At 30.4% G+C, this 17,770-nt stretch overlaps 4 protein-coding genes across 4 annotated transcripts; 3 read left to right on the forward strand and 1 right to left on the reverse strand.

Annotated features, from left to right (window-relative positions):
• Positions 1-2,278: 2,278 nt before the first annotated feature.
• On the reverse strand, positions 2,279-4,103 carry LOC105628538 (endochitinase). The gene is made up of 3 exons (XM_012209963.4): positions 3,783-4,103; positions 3,455-3,608; positions 2,279-2,884 (listed from the first exon to the last, which is right to left on the reverse strand). Exons 1-3 carry the CDS (start codon positions 4,048-4,050, stop codon positions 2,512-2,514), a joined length of 795 nt encoding a protein of 264 aa, XP_012065353.1. The 5' UTR covers positions 4,051-4,103; the 3' UTR covers positions 2,279-2,511.
• A 4,644-nt stretch (positions 4,104-8,747) lies between these two features.
• On the forward strand, positions 8,748-11,979 carry LOC105628537 (Tetratricopeptide repeat (TPR)-like superfamily protein). Its single transcript, XM_012209962.4, has 2 exons — positions 8,748-10,295; positions 11,496-11,979. Exon 1 carries the CDS (start codon positions 8,889-8,891, stop codon positions 10,290-10,292), a length of 1,404 nt encoding a protein of 467 aa, XP_012065352.1. The 5' UTR covers positions 8,748-8,888; the 3' UTR covers positions 10,293-10,295; positions 11,496-11,979.
• A 2,188-nt stretch (positions 11,980-14,167) lies between these two features.
• LOC105628608 (uncharacterized) lies at positions 14,168-15,076 on the forward strand. The gene has a single exon (XM_012210055.1). It carries the CDS (start codon positions 14,168-14,170, stop codon positions 15,074-15,076), a length of 909 nt encoding a protein of 302 aa, XP_012065445.1.
• Positions 15,077-16,183: 1,107 nt separating this feature from the next.
• On the forward strand, positions 16,184-17,708 carry LOC105628607 (uncharacterized). The gene is made up of 3 exons (XM_012210054.3): positions 16,184-16,302; positions 16,404-16,479; positions 16,954-17,708. The coding sequence occupies exons 1-3, from the start codon at positions 16,282-16,284 to the stop codon at positions 17,361-17,363; spliced, it is 507 nt and encodes a 168-aa protein (XP_012065444.1). The 5' UTR covers positions 16,184-16,281; the 3' UTR covers positions 17,364-17,708.
• Positions 17,709-17,770: the final 62 nt, after the last annotated feature.

The raw sequence follows: 17,770 nt of genomic DNA on the forward strand, positions 1-17,770 counted from the left end.
AACTGTCAATAAAGACAAGACCATGTGATGCTTTAAAGGTAAGGTGATAGTTATAAATGCAGGAAAGAATTGGAATTTAGAAGGATAAAGAATGGCTTTTCATTGCATCAATGCAATTAATAAGAGTGACTTCGGATGATAATTTACTGGTTCTAAGCCCACTGTAGAAGCAAATTTGCAATATTTTCTTTAATGAAAACTATTATTTAAAAAAAAAAAATAAACAGAACAGTGATAATATAATGAGATATATTAGAACTTACAAATGAACTTCTATGGATACTTAATTACTGGAAAATAAGACAACTTAACAACAAAACAACACCACAACCTGTCGATACAAAAGAGATTATCAGTGTTTGAGCTGCCGATCGAAAATGTCAGAATGCTATTAATATGGTGGGAACAATGTCAAGCTACTGTCAATCTCCAAGTCAAAAATCCGTAACTCGTTTCTTCCTCTGAAACAAACATGATTCCCCTTCTGACCAAGCAGGTCATTTGCAAAACAATAGAAAGACGTATCATCACCAATGAATAACACAAAATCTCCTTGTTTAGCTTGTAAATGTTGCATAGAAGTGGATTATTGTCTTCATAAACAGGAAATATTTCATAAATATTTTCTATCAAGAATAAATCCACAACCAACTCTATCAAGTGAACATAAGCGGAAAGGTAATAAATGACCAATATCTGTAATCTGAAAATTCTTGGGATCAGTACTGTTATAGTCAATTCATTAACATCAACAGCATAGAATTACCCATCGGGAAAAATAATATCAGTAAATATACACTTCTCATTAACATCATTAATACGATGTTCATGACTAATATTAGTCCATTTTTCAACTCCAATTTTCCATATTTGTAGATTCACGTCCTGATCCAAGATAATCACTGCAAATCCATCTCCAATCTTATGAAAAGATGAAGAAACAACTCTTCCTTTATATAATTAATAACTACATTGTTTTTACCTTTGTCAGGAAACTCATTTAGTCCCTAAGAATTGCCAATCTCAGAAACTTTATAATCCAACATGTTGAAAAACTTTGGGCAACTCATCATAAACTCCATAGCAATAAACGTTGGATTCTTCCAATCCATGTGATGGGAATCGAGAGAGTAGGGTTCTAAGAACAAACTTACCAGATTTTAGCTCTTCAGCTTTAATAATCCAAGTCTTGGTGGGGTTAGCTAATTTAGAGGTTGGATAGAGTAAATTGTGGATTCAGTGAGGATAAGATGGACATGATCGACGTCAAACATATTCATATATTGATTGGGAACATTAGGTAAAGGGAGATGTAGAGACAGAGATTTTGGAGGAAGACGGATAGAAGAAGATCGCCATGAAGAGCAAACAGCGCGAAAGGAGAGTAGGTCTATGGGAGTGTCTAAGAGCTTGGAGATGGTGAATAAGAGTTCTGCTTGAAGGTTGGACCATTTAGGTAAGCGATGGGAATCCATTTCTAAATTAGCAGAAACAAGATTGTGCAGTTGTTATGTGAGGTGACACTTATATATAAATGCAGGGAGCAATTGGAATTTTAAACCACCGAGACTTTATTATCAGATACCAGTCTAATCCAGACTCGGAAGGCGTAATCATAGTTAAGATTCTTTGCTCCTCTCTGCAGGTGTGTTTAACATGGATTGAACCCGAGAGCTCTTCCTACATACCCAGCGTGCGTTGCCAATTAAGTCACAACCAGTAGATAAATAGTAATAATTTTCTTGAAACTCAAATATTTGGTAGATGAAGATTTCTTAACTAAATTTAAGATGAGAGAGATTTTAATATTAGTGAGATTCTTGACAGTTTCATTGTTGCATGCTGTATAAATTAATTAACCCTCGTTTATCTATCTAATTTATCTTGTTATCGGATCTTGAAACCTCACTTGATTGAGTAACAAATTCCATTTTTTCATAACCATTAACCATCTCATAAATTAAGAAAAAGAAAATTTCTATTTACCTTTGTATTTCTTTAAAATTTCCTGCATATAATCTTCAGGAGCCATCTAATATTCTATTTACCTTTAATATTTTCTGCACATATAAATTATTTCTAATGGCATATCAATGGTGAAGTTGTATTTAACATATAGAAAATTATAATAGAAAAATTATTATTTACATGTGCATCAGTGGAATCCAATTAGGGTTTCGTACCGATATTAGTATTTCCGATATTAGTATTTCCGCATGAAATCTAAAGATCAAGGTAAAAGTTATTGGAAACAAAAATAACTAAACAGTTCAGGAACTAAAAAATTATTTTTTGATTTCATTTAGGAGGTATGTAAACTTTGTGTATTGTCATTAAAAGCTGATTATAATTCAAGCTTATAACTTTTTAACTTTGAGATACATGGTCAACCAAACCTCTTCTCCGAAAGACCATTTTATCCCCACCCATTATTTATTACATATTAAGCATTATTTATATTTAAATTAAACATCTAGCAATGCTGACATGGCAGCAGTTTAACTAGAATTTCTATTGACCAAAAGGCCTTTGGTTATAGCAGTCCAAGTTATTGCCATAACCCACTTTGAAAATGTCACAGTATCTCTTATAGAATCCGATACGACCTTCCACTCGCGGGTTCGACCCTTTACCGCATTCGACACCACCGTTAATTATGTTGGTGATGACCCCATATCCGGGAACCCGACCCGCTTGTGTGTCTGAGGCAGATGGTTTCCATTGGCCAGTAATGACAGCGTGGCATGATGGTTTTGGTGACTGTGGGGTCATCCAGAACCAGAGAGCAGTCTTGAAAGATATGGTCGGGTCGGTTGCTACAGCATCCGGGTTGTTTAATAAGTCTACGCCTATTGCCCTTCCTGCTGGACCGTAGTTATAGTTGCTGCATAAGTCAAAGTCAATAGTCATGGATATATTTTTATATATATTTGATCCTTAATTTTAAACCTAATGATTAATTATTTGATTTGAATACAATAGTTTTTTTATACTTCCACAAATTATCTAGGCCGTGTCCGTTTTTAAGTTCGCGGTAAACCCAATTAATATTTACTTGCTTTTAAAGATAAAAGAGCTAACAAGGAGAAATTTGTATTACGAGGATCGAATTCTTAACTTAAATCATAGCTATCAACTCCGCAAGTGTTTTTTTCCACCCGAGTAATTGAATATAATAGTTAGTATGCTCAATTAAAAAACTCGAATAATAAATATTAACTACAAATAAAATAATAAATAATAAATTGAAATTGTTAGGACTATAAATAAAATAATATTAATATCAAATTCAAAATCATATAAACAAAATAATTTAGTTCTTAGACTCTATTTTCAGTATAGTAAATAGAAATTCATTACTACGTAATAAATATTAACTTGTGCAAAAGTTGGTTATGGACCTCCTATCCTAATCTATGAAAAGCATTTATGTGGTAAGAGAAGTAGAACTTACTAAGAAATTTGGATGGGACCTCGTCCATAGTACTTCTTACCAGGAGCACATGGCCATTGTTGATTTGCAACACAGTAATCTCCTGGGTTGCCTTGTTCTTGTTTGAAGCAATAACCCCAAGCATATGGACCATCTGGTGCACTAGCCCACCCACCTTCGCAAGTCCAAAACATGACAGAAAAACTTAGAGCATGACAGAAAAACTTACTACACTAACTCACTTGAGATGATGATAACAAGAGGAATATACATATTCCTGATGTTTGAAGTGAGTTATTCAAGAAAAGTGAATTATTTGTCAACTTGGAAATTAAGAATACGTAAAAACCTGTAGTTTCTTGTGAAGTTTGGCCCAGAAAAGCAGCAACCTCTCTTTTACGAGTGTCAAGATCACCCGTCGTACCGAAAGCTCCGAATGATTTAGCAGCAGCAATGAAAGCGTCGTAAGTGTAAAACCCTTTTGCAGGGCAATTACCATCGTTACGATGCTTTAACATTTCATTGAACGTTTCTCGGCTAATTAGCGAACTAACGTCAGCCAAGACTCCTGACATAGAGACAAAAGATAAAAGAATTGCTAATGCTCGCAACATCATTTCTGATTTTTGCTTTCTGTTGATGAGTAACTGGTTTTGGTTTGTTAATGAAACTGGGAAGCAAGTGTTAGGTGTTATTTATACAGAAGGGAAGGTGGGAATATTGATTGGGGAGACGTCTCAATCTAGTTTAAAGACTAGATAGTAATTCTCTCTCTAATTGATTACTCTAAGTAAAGGGGTTTGAATATTCAACTGCGAAAGGCATTAATTTAATTTATTTAATCCTTCTAAAAAATTAGTTTCGATGTCATCATTCACAATTCTTGCAAATTTGCATCATCCCTGTAGACTTTTGTACAAGATTAAGCGTGTTATCTTGTAAATTTATACTTCCTCCGTCCCAAATTACAAGTTTATTTTGAATATTTAAAAAAAATAGTAATAAATAATATATTTTTAATATTATTTTTATTTATATTAAATACAATGTATAACTATATTTATAAGTTACTTTTGATTTTTGAGTTAAAAGTTAATTTAATCAAATTATTCTTATATTTATTATAATTTAAAAGAATTAATTATTTTATTAATTTTATGCAAAAAAATCAAGACAACTAATTTTTCTATCTCTAATTAAAATAATATTTCAAAAAAAAAAAAAAAAAGTAAAATCGCTGATGTGATTTTATTTTATTGGGTGGTTCTACGGAATTTCTCTCAAGATAAACAGTCAATGTCAAAGTTCAAATAGACCGCTAACTTTAATTGACCTCTTTTTGATAAGGTTGGGGGAGAAGTTAGGCATCAGAATCCCTTAGGTTCAAATTAAAATTTACTCTATTTTTGACAAATCAAAACCGCTTTAGAACCATCTATTCAAATAAATTAAATTCATTGAAACTAGCAATTGTAAATGCTGGTTCAAGTTCAAGGAGAAGACAGAAAATGCATCTTCAATTTTTTAAATTTCCAATCGAAAAAGGATAGTCAATTTTGTAATTATTTAAAATAAAGGTAGACAGATAATTTAATTATTTAAATTAATTTACAATTCTTAATTAAATATGGAAAGAAGATTTAAATTGAATAAATAATTAAATATGGAAAGTAAATTATTATTAATTATTCTATTTTGAATTATTAATCATATATAAAAAATCAATTTTGATTTATAATTATACAAAATCAAATATACAAAGATAATTATTTAATTTTTAATTCTTAATCAATTATTATAATGCCTTGAAACCATGTAACTTATTTTGTGTACTATATTTTGTTTAATTAATCAAGGAGTTCATAATTTTTAATAATGTTAGATTATCTATAAAAACTAATTTATAATATATAAATTATATTGATTTTTATGAAGAATTGTGAGTAGAATCAAATAAACCTTTGAATAAAAGAACAAGATTGTATTCGGTAATAACTTTTTAAGTAGCTTTTAAATTTTTGACTGGTCAAAACGCTAAACGCTACTTAAAAAGTTGTTCAGTATTATCTTGTATTTTTCTTAGTTAATTTAAATTTAGTAAAATATTAAAAAAAATTTATATTATCTTGTAGTTTAATTAAACTCATCCTAAATTCATGTGTATTTTTTTAAAATAACCCATATTATATATTTAGATAAAATATTCATTTGATTTTTTATTTAATTATATATAAGTAATCTTTGAATTAATTAAATTTTAATGTTAACTGGAATTAATCCTATCTATTCTAGATTGTTTTCAATAATTCTTATAAATATAATTTTTATATTATTTACTTACAGAAACTTTTAAATAAAGTTTATTTAATTCGAATCTTCTGAACTTATTTTAGAGATTATATTATATTAAGTGAAAGTCTATATATTATAAATTTTAAAATATAGGATTTATACATTGGAATTTATCTATTCTTTTCAATATATTTTTACAAATTTTCTAAATGAAATATTGACATGCATCACACACATATATATATTATAATAAAATTAATAAAATTGGATATTAGAGGTATATATGTAAACGTGTGATGATATTGGAGGTCTCTAACAATACAGAATTTAATAAAATTAGGTTGTAAATAATTTTTCCATGTTCATTTTTCCAACTTGTTTTATAAGTTTGACAAATTTCACATTTCTTTTCTCAACTTTACATTATAATTACTAAATAAACATCATTTTTTTTCTGATTAACAAAATATTTTGCTATCATTTCTGTTTTTAGTGTAAACTATCGGTATGCGTTTGTCCATGTTCATTTTTCCAACTTGTTTTATAAGTTTGACAAATTTCACATTTCTTTTCTCAACTTTTACATTATACTTACTAAATAAGCATCGTTTATTCTTTTTTTGGTGTAAACTGTCGGTATGCGGACCCTATTATCAGGGACTAATTAAATCCGGCTTGAGGCTTAGTCAAAGTTAACACTATTCGCTTCTTTCTGCAGGTGTGTTTAGTGGAGATTGAATCCAAGAACTCTTTCCATATATCCAACCTGCATTTTCAACTGAGTTACAGCTCGTAGGTTATTTCTTTTTCTTTTTTTTGTAAAACAAATAAAGTGAAAGTGATATATATAAAAAGACTGAAATTAAAATAAAAGTTGAGAGTGATATACGCATACAATATAAAAGAAATTCAATTAAAAATATTATATGCTATTAATTTATTTAATAAATTTTTACACCATGTTTAATGGATTGTTTTCTTAATTTCTTCTTTCTTTTTCTCCCTTGCTTTTGATTATTTTATTCATTAAAGACTTACAATAAGTCTTTAAAAATTGGAAATTTACACCTTTAAACAAAGCAATTAAATTGTTGTAATTTTTGTTATTATTAACATTCTAATAATTAAGTTTAATGCTTGAATTTTCAGTTAATTATAAAAATAAAAAGAACATTTCCTTTTTGAGATCCTTATCAAAGTTGTATTGATAAAATTGGTTTATGAGATTTGCACCTTGTAAAGAATTTTCAACATAAAATGCAACTAATAAAGTGGCTGACCTAAAAATTGCTGAAATTTTATCAGTTAAATATGATTATTTAAATAGTAGCTAACCTAAAAAAATATATATATATTTTTACTCTGATATTTATATATTTTTTTTTTCGATAAAAGGAGAGCAAAGCTCAAGAAATTACAAGTAAAATCTAGAGTGAGCTGCATGTATTTTATGGTCTTGATTTGATTCAAACCGAACCAAACCGACAGTTTGCTCAGTCCTAATCACAAGTACAAATTATTAACATTAAACTTTCTTCAGTGAGCTGTAATGAAATGGAAAGTAATATAGTTATTTGTATTTTTAATACAAATACTTCATTAGAGGTGGATTTAATTATATTAATTATATTACATTATATTCCTTTACTATTTAACAAATGGGATATAAGTGTATATATCTTATTCAATGAATTAATTTCTATTCAATGATATTGTTATCATTTATTACTGAAATTCCAAATGTGAGGAAAAAATTCCACATTGAAAATGTATGAACATAGTAAGTGACATGTAAGTGAATGAAGGCTCATAACCCATTCTTTAAGATTTTAAGTTAAAATTACAAGACTTATGAATTTTTTTGTGTAAACTATTGGTATTCGGACTCTGTCACCAAATACCGTCAAATTCGGCTCGGGACTTAGTCACAGTTAAAACTCCTCAATCCTCCCTGTAAATGTGTTTACTGGGAATAAAACCCGAGAACTCTTTCTACAAGTCCAATTTGTATTGTCAATGAGTCACAACCCATAGATATAAGACTTAGAATTTGAAAATTTGACATCAGATTGGGTTTATGGATGAATCGATATGAGTTAGAGCAGATCTTTAATGTTAAATTTTTCCTAAGTATGATTTGTTTCAAAAAGATTGATAGAATTTTCAAATCTAACATTAAATTTAACAATATTATAAGTTAATAAAACTAAGAAATATATCCTACTAAAAAAAACAAGAAATTTATATATAAGCTAGTAAATTTCAATATTTGACATTAATTTTATATTTAGTTGAAACATAAAAAATTATGAATTCTTTATTAATTTTACCAAAAATTAATTTTAAACCGGAACAAAGACTAATTAGACCCTTCAACCTGTTTTGAGGGGTCAAAAGGTTTACCCCTCAAATTGTTTAAAGGGATTAAAATGGTCATACTTGACATTTTGGGTCAATTTAATCCCATAAACTTGCTTAAAATGATTAAATTTAGCTTTAAGTATTTGCTAGGCTTGTAATATTGGAACTTTGTATAGAAATTTTTTAAAACTATTGCTGGGATTGAACTATATAATTTATTAAAAAATAATCAAAATTAACTGATAATCTTTAGTTCAAAAACATATCTTAATTTGAATAGTTTTTTTTTTTTTACCGAGTTTATTCCATATGAAATCCAAAATTCTCATGGAACATATTAAAGTTGTAATACATATTTTGTGAATTTCCTATGCATCGGAAGAAATAATACTTTTATGAAATTTAAAATTGTATTTAAAAGTGTTGAAAAAGTTTGATATAAGTATCTTTTGTGTAGAACAAGAAGAAATACAAGTCATCTTATTGAATTGAATCAATTAATCGATTTGCAAAAGTTAAAATAAGTTTAGGAGATAAATTTAAAGTGTCATAGTTGATTTTTTTTTAATCATTTTAAATAAAATTAGGACTAAATTAGACTAAAATGTGATTTTTGTCTTTTTAAACAAGTTCAATTGACCTTTATTCCTTTTTGAAACCCCTAACCATCAACCTTTCGCCTTTGGCTAGTGGAGGTTAGCATCAATGCGGCGTCGTTGTAATTCTACATCCTCTCCAACTCTGTAAAACCCTAATCGAGCAATCACGAGCCAAAACCCTCGACGAAGAAGGAGAAGCAGACATGGGGAAAGTCCCACCTTCATTACGTTCAGCTATTTCAACATCACTAGTAAAAAAGCCTGCTCCAATCCCCTCAGAATTCTCATCTCCTTCCGATAAAACCCATTACTTTCCCAAGAAAAAACCTTCTCAACTTTCCAAGAAAATCCAAGTTCCAGCCTCTCCGACAACCCAGCAACGAAAGCCTCTTTTCAAGTCTCCAGAACTCAATGAAGCCAAGAAACTTTTTAGTTCCTTTATTTCCACCACTCAAACTCCTCTCAACAACCGCATCCACAATTCTTTCCTCCAATCCTATGCTTCAATCTCCACCGTTGATAACTCCATTGCTCTCCTCCACCACATGACCAAAACTCTTCCTTCTTTTACACCTGATCGATCCACTTACCATATTTTAGTGTCCCAGTCCTGCAAAACACCTGATGCTTCTCTCTCCTCTGTTCACCAGACTCTCAATCTAATGGTCAATAATGGGTTTAACCCCAATCGAGTAACCGTTGATATTGCTGTGCGATCTTTATGTTCCGTTGGCAAAGAGGATGATGCTATTGAATTGGTAAAGGAATTATCTTTAAAGCATTCAAAGCCCGATACTTTCACTTATAATTTTCTTGTCAAGTGTTTGTGTAAGTGCAAGGCACTGACTACTGTTTATAGATTTATTGACGAACTGAGAAGTGCTTTTGATATCAAACCTGATCTTGTTACTTATACTATATTGATTGATAATGTTTGCAATTCTAAGAATCTTCGTGAAGCTACAAGATTGGTTAGTGTATTAAAAGAATGTGGATTTAAGCCTGATTGCTTTGTTTATAATACAATTATGAAGGGTTATTGTATGTTAAGTAAAGGGAGTGAGGCTATTGAGGTTTATAAGAAAATGAAAGAGGAAGGAGTGGAGCCTGATCTTGTTACTTATAATACAATGATTTTTGGGTTATCGAAATCTGGGAGAGTGAGTGAAGCTAAGAAGTATTTGAAAATTATGGTGGAATCGGGTCATTTTCCTGATGCAGTTACTTACACGTCATTGATGAATGGATTGTGTAGAAAAGGGGATGCGTTGGGTGCATTGGCATTGCTAGAGGAGATGGAAATGAAAGGGTGTAGTCCAAATTCGTGCACATATAATACTTTGCTTCATGGGTTGTGCAAGGGAAGATTGTTGGAGAAAGGCGTTGAATTGTATCAGCTGATGAAAGAAGGTGATATGAAGCTCGAAACAGCTTCTTATGCAACGTTTGTTAGGGCACTTTGTAGGGAGGGTAAGGTTGCAGAGGCTTATGAGGTTTTTGATTATGCAGTAGAGAGTAAGAGTCTAACTGATGTTGCTGCTTACACAACATTGGAAAGTACACTTAAGTGGCTGAAGAAAGCCAGAGAGCAAGGGCTTGCTGTTTAACTGGTATGTTCATTTTTACATTATTAGTTAACTTTGCGACAACAGTTCATGTTATTTTCCTCTATCTTGATTCTGGTAATTAATTAATCTCAGACTAACTTAATTCATATGTTTGGAAAATTGGCCAGTTAATCCTAACTATGCTGAAGTTGAACCTCTGTCCTGCCTTTGCTTGTTAGTTGAAAATTTTTGATCTCATTAACGTTTCTGGAATGACTAGGAGGATAAATAACACAGTTTATTAGTTATATTATTTTGATGTTGATACGAAAGAAAGACAACATCAGAAACTGTAATGTTATACAAATGTACAGAGGATAAACTTTTAGTTAGTCTATCCAGTAATTAGGCAAATTCCATTTAGACAAATATATCAAGGGCCAGATCGATGTGTGGATCAAACTTCTTGTTTTTATAGATCCTTTGCACTTGTTGGGATAGCTTGAGTAAAAAATATATTATGTGCAAAGCACTTGCTTGGAAATTAAACCAGTTGACTTTTGTTGTCATTTGGTTCTCTAGTTAATTTTTTAAATGATATGTTCTACTTGCATTACCTGATTACCTTTTTCTGATAATCAGTAACGGTTGCTACAGTTTTATGTTGATCGGGTCTTATACATAGGTCTTTACTGCTGATCAAACATAGTTCGTTTAATTCTAGCTCGGTGCTTCTCTACAATTTGTCCACTCAAACTGAGATATCTTGTCATCTAAACTTATTTTTTTATGAATAAATTTTGCAGTGTCATCCAAATTCTGTGTTGTTGTTGTACATCTTGTATTCCCTTTTTACATTAGTGAGAATTTCTAACGGTTAAAATTTTAGGATTTGGTCACTTTCCACTCTTTGCCTTTGATTTTTGTACCTTTAACGCTAGAAAATAATCATAATTTTGAACCTGGATAGATGTTTTGAATCTAGAAAATAATAATTATCTACCTTTAACGCTAGATAATTTAATTTAATTTAATTCATTTTAGCGGCTTTTGAACCTGGATAGATGTTTCTAGTTTGCTAGATGCTTTCTACTTAGCCACCATGGCTGCTCTGTGTTGGTAGCAAAAGCTTCCATTTTAATGCCCCACGGTTTTGACGCTGACATGACTCTATATGTACTGCTGCCATTTTTTTTTTTTTTTTTTTTTGTGCGTTTGTGTATTGAACATCTTATTGAAAAATATATACCCTGTTATTGCTAGTTCTACTGGGGCTAAAGATGATGGAAGTTATTATATAAGTGATGTATATAGTACTCCTTGAAGCTTCCTTGGCATTTAAAGTTGTGCTTGATGTGGAGAGAGATTTTGGCTGCCATTCATGGAAGATCTGTAGAAGCTGCAAAAGTGAATTTGGAAATTTGTCTTTGAAAAGACCTGTACTGCAGAGTTGGAGTTACCTGCATTACTGAGCATCACATTGACATCATTGGTTTCTCCTATTTATTGTTGATTAGTCTATATGAAATGACAGGTTGCATCATCCAGTTTTGTTAGAATTACATTCACATTTTATTCGGAATGCAATTCTTGTTCTCATATTATTGGGAAAATAAAGAAATAAAAATGTGATAAAGCAATAGTAAACAATGGCATGGAGAATTGATGCCAAGAAGATGTTTGAACATGTATTTAAGTACATTCAAAAAACAGTTGTAATGTTTCAACTAGTATTCCTTTTTCATTATCCTTGCTTTCAGTTGATCATTTAAAGGTAGCATCATGTGAAATTGTAGGTGAAAAATTTGTCAAATTGGGGACAGTTAACCAAATGGGTTTATCTTAATTCATTTATCCATATGTAATTGTTGGTGGGAGGTTCATCATCTAAGGCTCTAAACCCATCTTTGAAATTTAAAATAAAGAGCAAATAGATAGAGATGTATCGATTAGTATCTCATGTTTTGGGTTGTTGTGGTGCAGGATATTCATAATTATGATAGTTTGTTATGACAATGGGGATTCGTCAATGATTTGACAGCCTTGAATGTGGATAGTTTAGTCTAAGCATTCTTAACATGCTGTAATAGTTTAATTTTCTCTTGACTGGCTATATGGAATATTTATTCAACTGCTGTCTCTGAAAAGTTTTCGCACCCTCGGTGCCAAATGTCAACAAACATTTGACAATTGAAAATGGCTCTAGACCTTTTTATGTTGCTAGTTTGTCAAGGGAATAGCCAGACAATACATATAGCAGCCTACCAAAGAAACAGAAAAATATTTGAGCAGTAAAACTAGAATTGTCTTCATAGGATTTGTATAATTAATAAGTTCTAATGCATAAATTTGATCATTTTGAGCTATTATTTTTATGACTTTCAAAATTACATGGGAAATTTATTATAACCCTGTATTTTTATTTTCAGTAATATCTATTAATTTTACACTTTTATATTTCAATAATATCGAGTGTGTGGCGGAGTAAATAGGGCATGTGATACAAATATGGGCAAGCCTTTCTAACTAACAGCTTGCCTTCTTACCCTGACATGATATTGTTTTGTTTGTCGGAAGAAAATTAAAAAGAAAAGGAAAAATCCTTATTGTTGTCTTCTTGTCTCTCCATATCCCACATGAAATTCTTTGCCACGATACCAGTCCCCATGTGGTACACATTATTTCTACGGAATTCAGTGCCCGTATAATGGATTTGGAAATGTTTTTACTTTATATACACATGACTATAGGTTGTGAATGACTCCTGTTGAACGTGAATTGCTCGAGACTCGGTTTGAAAAAAATTCATACAAACTCATTTGATAAGTTTAATAAATTGAGTTTAAATTTATTTATCAAATTCATTTAATAAATCTGTTAACCTGAGGTTAGGGATAAGTATTCGATTAACCAAATTGAATTGGCTCGGTTTTATTTATCCGAATATGTTTTTATGGCATCTAAATCCCAAACTAAATGGTACAATAATCGATCCAAATGGAATTAAATCGGTTTGGTTCAATTTAGATTCAATTATTTCAAACTTAATTCAATCAGTTATATATAGTAACCAAATAAAAAACTAAACAGTTTTATATATTCAAATCGATCGGTAATCGAATTTTTAGAATAACTATCCAAATTTGACCAATTGAAAAAGTTTGGTTCGATTCTTAATTAGAAATAGAGAATTTCTCACCTTTATATGGGGCTGAGTATGTGAAAATTGAAGATATATTTTTTTTTCTTTTTTTTTTTAATTATAAATTATAAACGTGTCGAATTCGAGTTTGATTCTTCAAACTCGACTCGAGTTTAAACCCAACTCTCAAATCAAGGTTGAATTATATGAATCGACTACTTTACATCTAACGATAACTAATCCTTATACCATCATATAAAGTTTTCAGTATACATGTAAGGATGTAATTGAATAAAAATTTATTATGATTTATCAAATATAATATAATGCAAACTGTTGACCTATTTTGTTGTCCTTATTACTCCTTTTTCTCTAATATATTCTATACCTTTCTCTTAAATTAAACAGTTATTCAATGCCAGCCTTTTCTGTTCATAACCCAATTACAAGAACATGCATGATTGAATCTTTGATAAAGACAAAGGGCACAAATGATTAGGGAGGCAAAACGGCAAACGACCTTCACTTTCTAGTGTGGTTTGTTCACAATTTCACAACGACAATTCTAAATATTAAATAAAAATGCCCATCTCATTGCTTAAATATTGTTGGCTAAAGCCATTACAAGATCTTACAAAACTCCCTGACCCACATTTCCTTCACATGCCTAGCTCCTCCTTCCATTCATATAAATAGAATCAGAAATTAATCATAGCCATTCAAATCACCAATTCCAAAATTTGAGTGTTATATTCATCATTAAGCTAAATTAGGGTTTTCTAGTTTTCTTGCAATGGATTCTTCGCACGTTCCTGTTAGGTCAATTAGCTTGCCTTCTAGGTTACACCCAAGCTCTCTCAAAATTGAAGCAGAACTAACCAAGCTAAAATCTTGGGAATTATTATCTTCTTCTTCTACTACTACTACAAGTCGTTTAGGAGGTGAGACTATTCAAATAGCATTGACCAAGCTTGCAGAGTTGTTTATTTGCATTGAAGAACTCACTAACTCTCCTCAAAGCAAAAAAGCTCTTCACCATCAAAATTTAAACCAAGTTGAGCAAGTTCTTGAAGGCTCGGTCGGGTTAATAGATGTTTGTAGTACTTCAAGAGACATGTTCTTGGCAATGCAAGAACATGTTCGAGACTTGCAATCCGTGCTGCGAAGGAAAGGTAAAGATTTGAGCATTGAGAGTAATATGCAAGATTATATTAGTTTCAGAAAAAGTGCAAAGAAAGAAGTTTCTAAGTTGCTTTCAACCTTGAAGAAATTGGAAAATAATGACTTACCCTCTTCCATTCCAAAGGAAGACAATCACTTATCGTATTTGGTTAAAATGATTAGAGAAGTTCAAGCTATTGCAATTGTCATCTTTCGATTTGTAATTTTGTTCTTGTCTCCACATTCGATGAAGACAAGTTCTAGTGGATGGTCAATGGTATCAAAATTGGTACATTTAGGGTTTGTTGATTCTGATAAAGGTGAAAAAATATTCAATGAAGTGGGGAGAGTTGATATTTCTCTTTGTTCTATTCTTGGAAAGATCAAGAAAAATACTGATGCCAAGTTTGATTTGCAAGAAATGCAAGAGAAGTTAGAGATTCTTGCTATTAGCATCCAAGATCTTGAAGATAAACTAGATTGTGTGTTTAGATGCCTAATACAAAATAGAGTGTCTCTTCTTAATCTTGTAACCCCTTGAAAAATACCTTTTTTTGGTTTTTTTTTTTTTTTTTTTTTTTTTTTTTTTTTTTTTTTTTTGTTTTGTAAATCAATTGTAGAGAATGAATATAAATAAATATATGCCTTGGTTATTGCCAAAATCATTTTCTTATGAACTACTCCTTCTGTTTCGAAATAAGTATTAGTATCTTTTAGCTCGACGCATAGACTAAGGAATATAATTGATAGTCTGTATGTTACAAAAATTACTTTGTAAAATATCTATTTCGCCCTTTAATTAAATTAAGAGAGTAATTGAAGGAAAATTATATTCTGAGTAGAATACTAAATAAATAATGATAGATTAGAAAAGAAAAATTAATGGAGCCTTCAAATTATAAAAACAATACCTTATTTTAAAATGAAAAAGGTAAAAGAACGACACTTATTTTGAAATGGAGAGAATACCACTTTGGTATATCTTTTATATTGATTGAAAGAACGATATATTAATACTTTAAAATGTATTTAAGATAATTGAAACTTATAATTGGCTCGATATAACATTTAATTATATACTGTGAATAAAATATTAATTTAATTGTTATAATAAAGTCCTGAGGAGGCATTTTAAAGTGAGCAGTCTGAGTTCAAATGCATAGTAAAGCCAAATTAATAATTTTTTTCAATAAAAGGATAAAAACATCATACTAACATTGCATATAAATTATAATAAAAAATAATTTTTTTTCCATTTTTATTAGGTTATTCAAAATGTATACTGTCTTTGAAGCGCTTAAATGTTTTATATCTCAATAATTTAATAAAGGAAAATGCTCATGAAAAGCATAATTGAAGCAAAGGTAAAATCTTCCAAGGATATGATAAAAGTGTAATTAATTTCGAATTTCTACCATTGCATTTACTAATTCGAAAATGGTAAGTCTTTGATGATTGAATCTGTAAATGATATCTTTGTGTCTGCCAGAAATGGTAACGGTGGATAACTATTTCACTACCATAACTTGCATATTTCATTGCCTGCAAGTCATGAAAAGATGCAGAAAAAAGGAAATTTTAAATCCTAAATCATAAATCATGGAACCAAAATTAATCTAATCCCTTTAAAGTGCAAATCGAACCGACATAAATACTGTATAAATAGCCAAGATCAGTCTGGTTTAAACACTAAACTCGTTTCCATTGTTAAATCGAAACCCAGTTTTTGAAAAAGAAGTTGTGATTATGGATTCTGCTGGACACATGGTTAGTACTCTGGATTTCATTTTCATTATTTTGATGTAGTTCTTTAATTATTTCTCCATTGTATAGACTAGAGAGTTTGATTATGAATTATGTTTTTGCAGACATGTGAACTGAAAGTGGAAACCCAATCTCCTGGATGGCATAAGACATTGATCAAAGTATTGAAAAGTATTGAAGGTAATTATTATTTTTTTATTGTATTTTAATATTATTGCAGAAATTATCGATCAGAAATGACATATCTATCCCATTTTATATATAATTGTTTATTTTCATGTTTGATGAAATTAAAATGTAATTGTAGAAATTGAAATAAAACAATAATATGTATAAACAATTCAGTTATAATTAATTTTATAGATTTCTTTTTTTGAAAAGATTTAATTTTATAGTTTGGAGCTTATATGAAAAAGGTTCTCAAAAATATAATAATCTTATAAAAAAAAAATTAATGAGCAAGTATAAATTATAATGTCCTTCAAAAGTTAATAAATTTTATTAGTTAAATTAGTGTGCCAAATGAATAATAAAATAAAAAAAATATTATTGAATCACTAATTAAATAGACTAGCGAGACATAATTTCTATATTCACTTCATTGATATAGCAATCTCTTACACAATTTTTTTTTTTTTTTGGGGTGTTAATTAGGAGTATCTTTCACCATAGATGCAGAAATGGGGATTGCAAGGGTCTCTGGCAAAATAGACCCAGACAAGCTCTTGGTAATGCTAGCCAAAGCAGGGAAGCATACTGATCTTCTTTGGCTTGACTCAGGAAACCATCTTACAAACGCCTCTTCAGTTCATAGAAATGTGGTTTGGCCTCATGGTTACAATCTCCATGGCAATTTTGGCTATGGGTATTACAATAACCATATGTCATGCCCTCCATATGGGGTAATTGACCCATATATGAAGGGTCCTTTTCCTCCACAAAGATCTTTGTATTATGATCCACCACATTACCAACCCTATTATGAACCACCTGCTCCAAGCTTTCCTCAAGCTCCACCACCAGTGGAAGACCCTAGGCTCGAATCCTTTTGTAACATGATGTGAGCTATTGACTCGCTGCTAAACTTTGCAGAGGACCTATTTGAAAAATATAAAATTTCTTTTGTAGGTTTTTTTAAGCCGTACCCCCTAAATCTGCAATGTTTTAATGGAGTTTCTAGGGGTTTTCGGTTTTTTGAGTTTAAGGTGTGTGAAATAGTGAATTTGCTTGAGTTTTCATGTTCTTCCATCTCCAGATTTTTAGGGAGATGGTTTTGGATTTTCAAGTTTGAATTTTATTTTTTTTTATTTGATTTTTTTCTTTTCCTTCTCCAAGTTTTTATGGAGAATCTAGGGTTTTAATCACTTGAATCCCTTCTGTAACTATTTGATGTGGAACTTACAAAGTTACTATTACCTTTCTTTTGAATATTTATCATCTTCTTTTATTATAATTTCAGGCAATTAGGCAT

Source organism: Jatropha curcas, chromosome 4 (assembly GCF_041381405.1).
Source record: "Jatropha curcas cultivar XTBG-Jc1 chromosome 4, XTBG_Jcur_1.0, whole genome shotgun sequence".
Taxonomy (NCBI): domain Eukaryota; kingdom Viridiplantae; phylum Streptophyta; class Magnoliopsida; order Malpighiales; family Euphorbiaceae; genus Jatropha; species Jatropha curcas.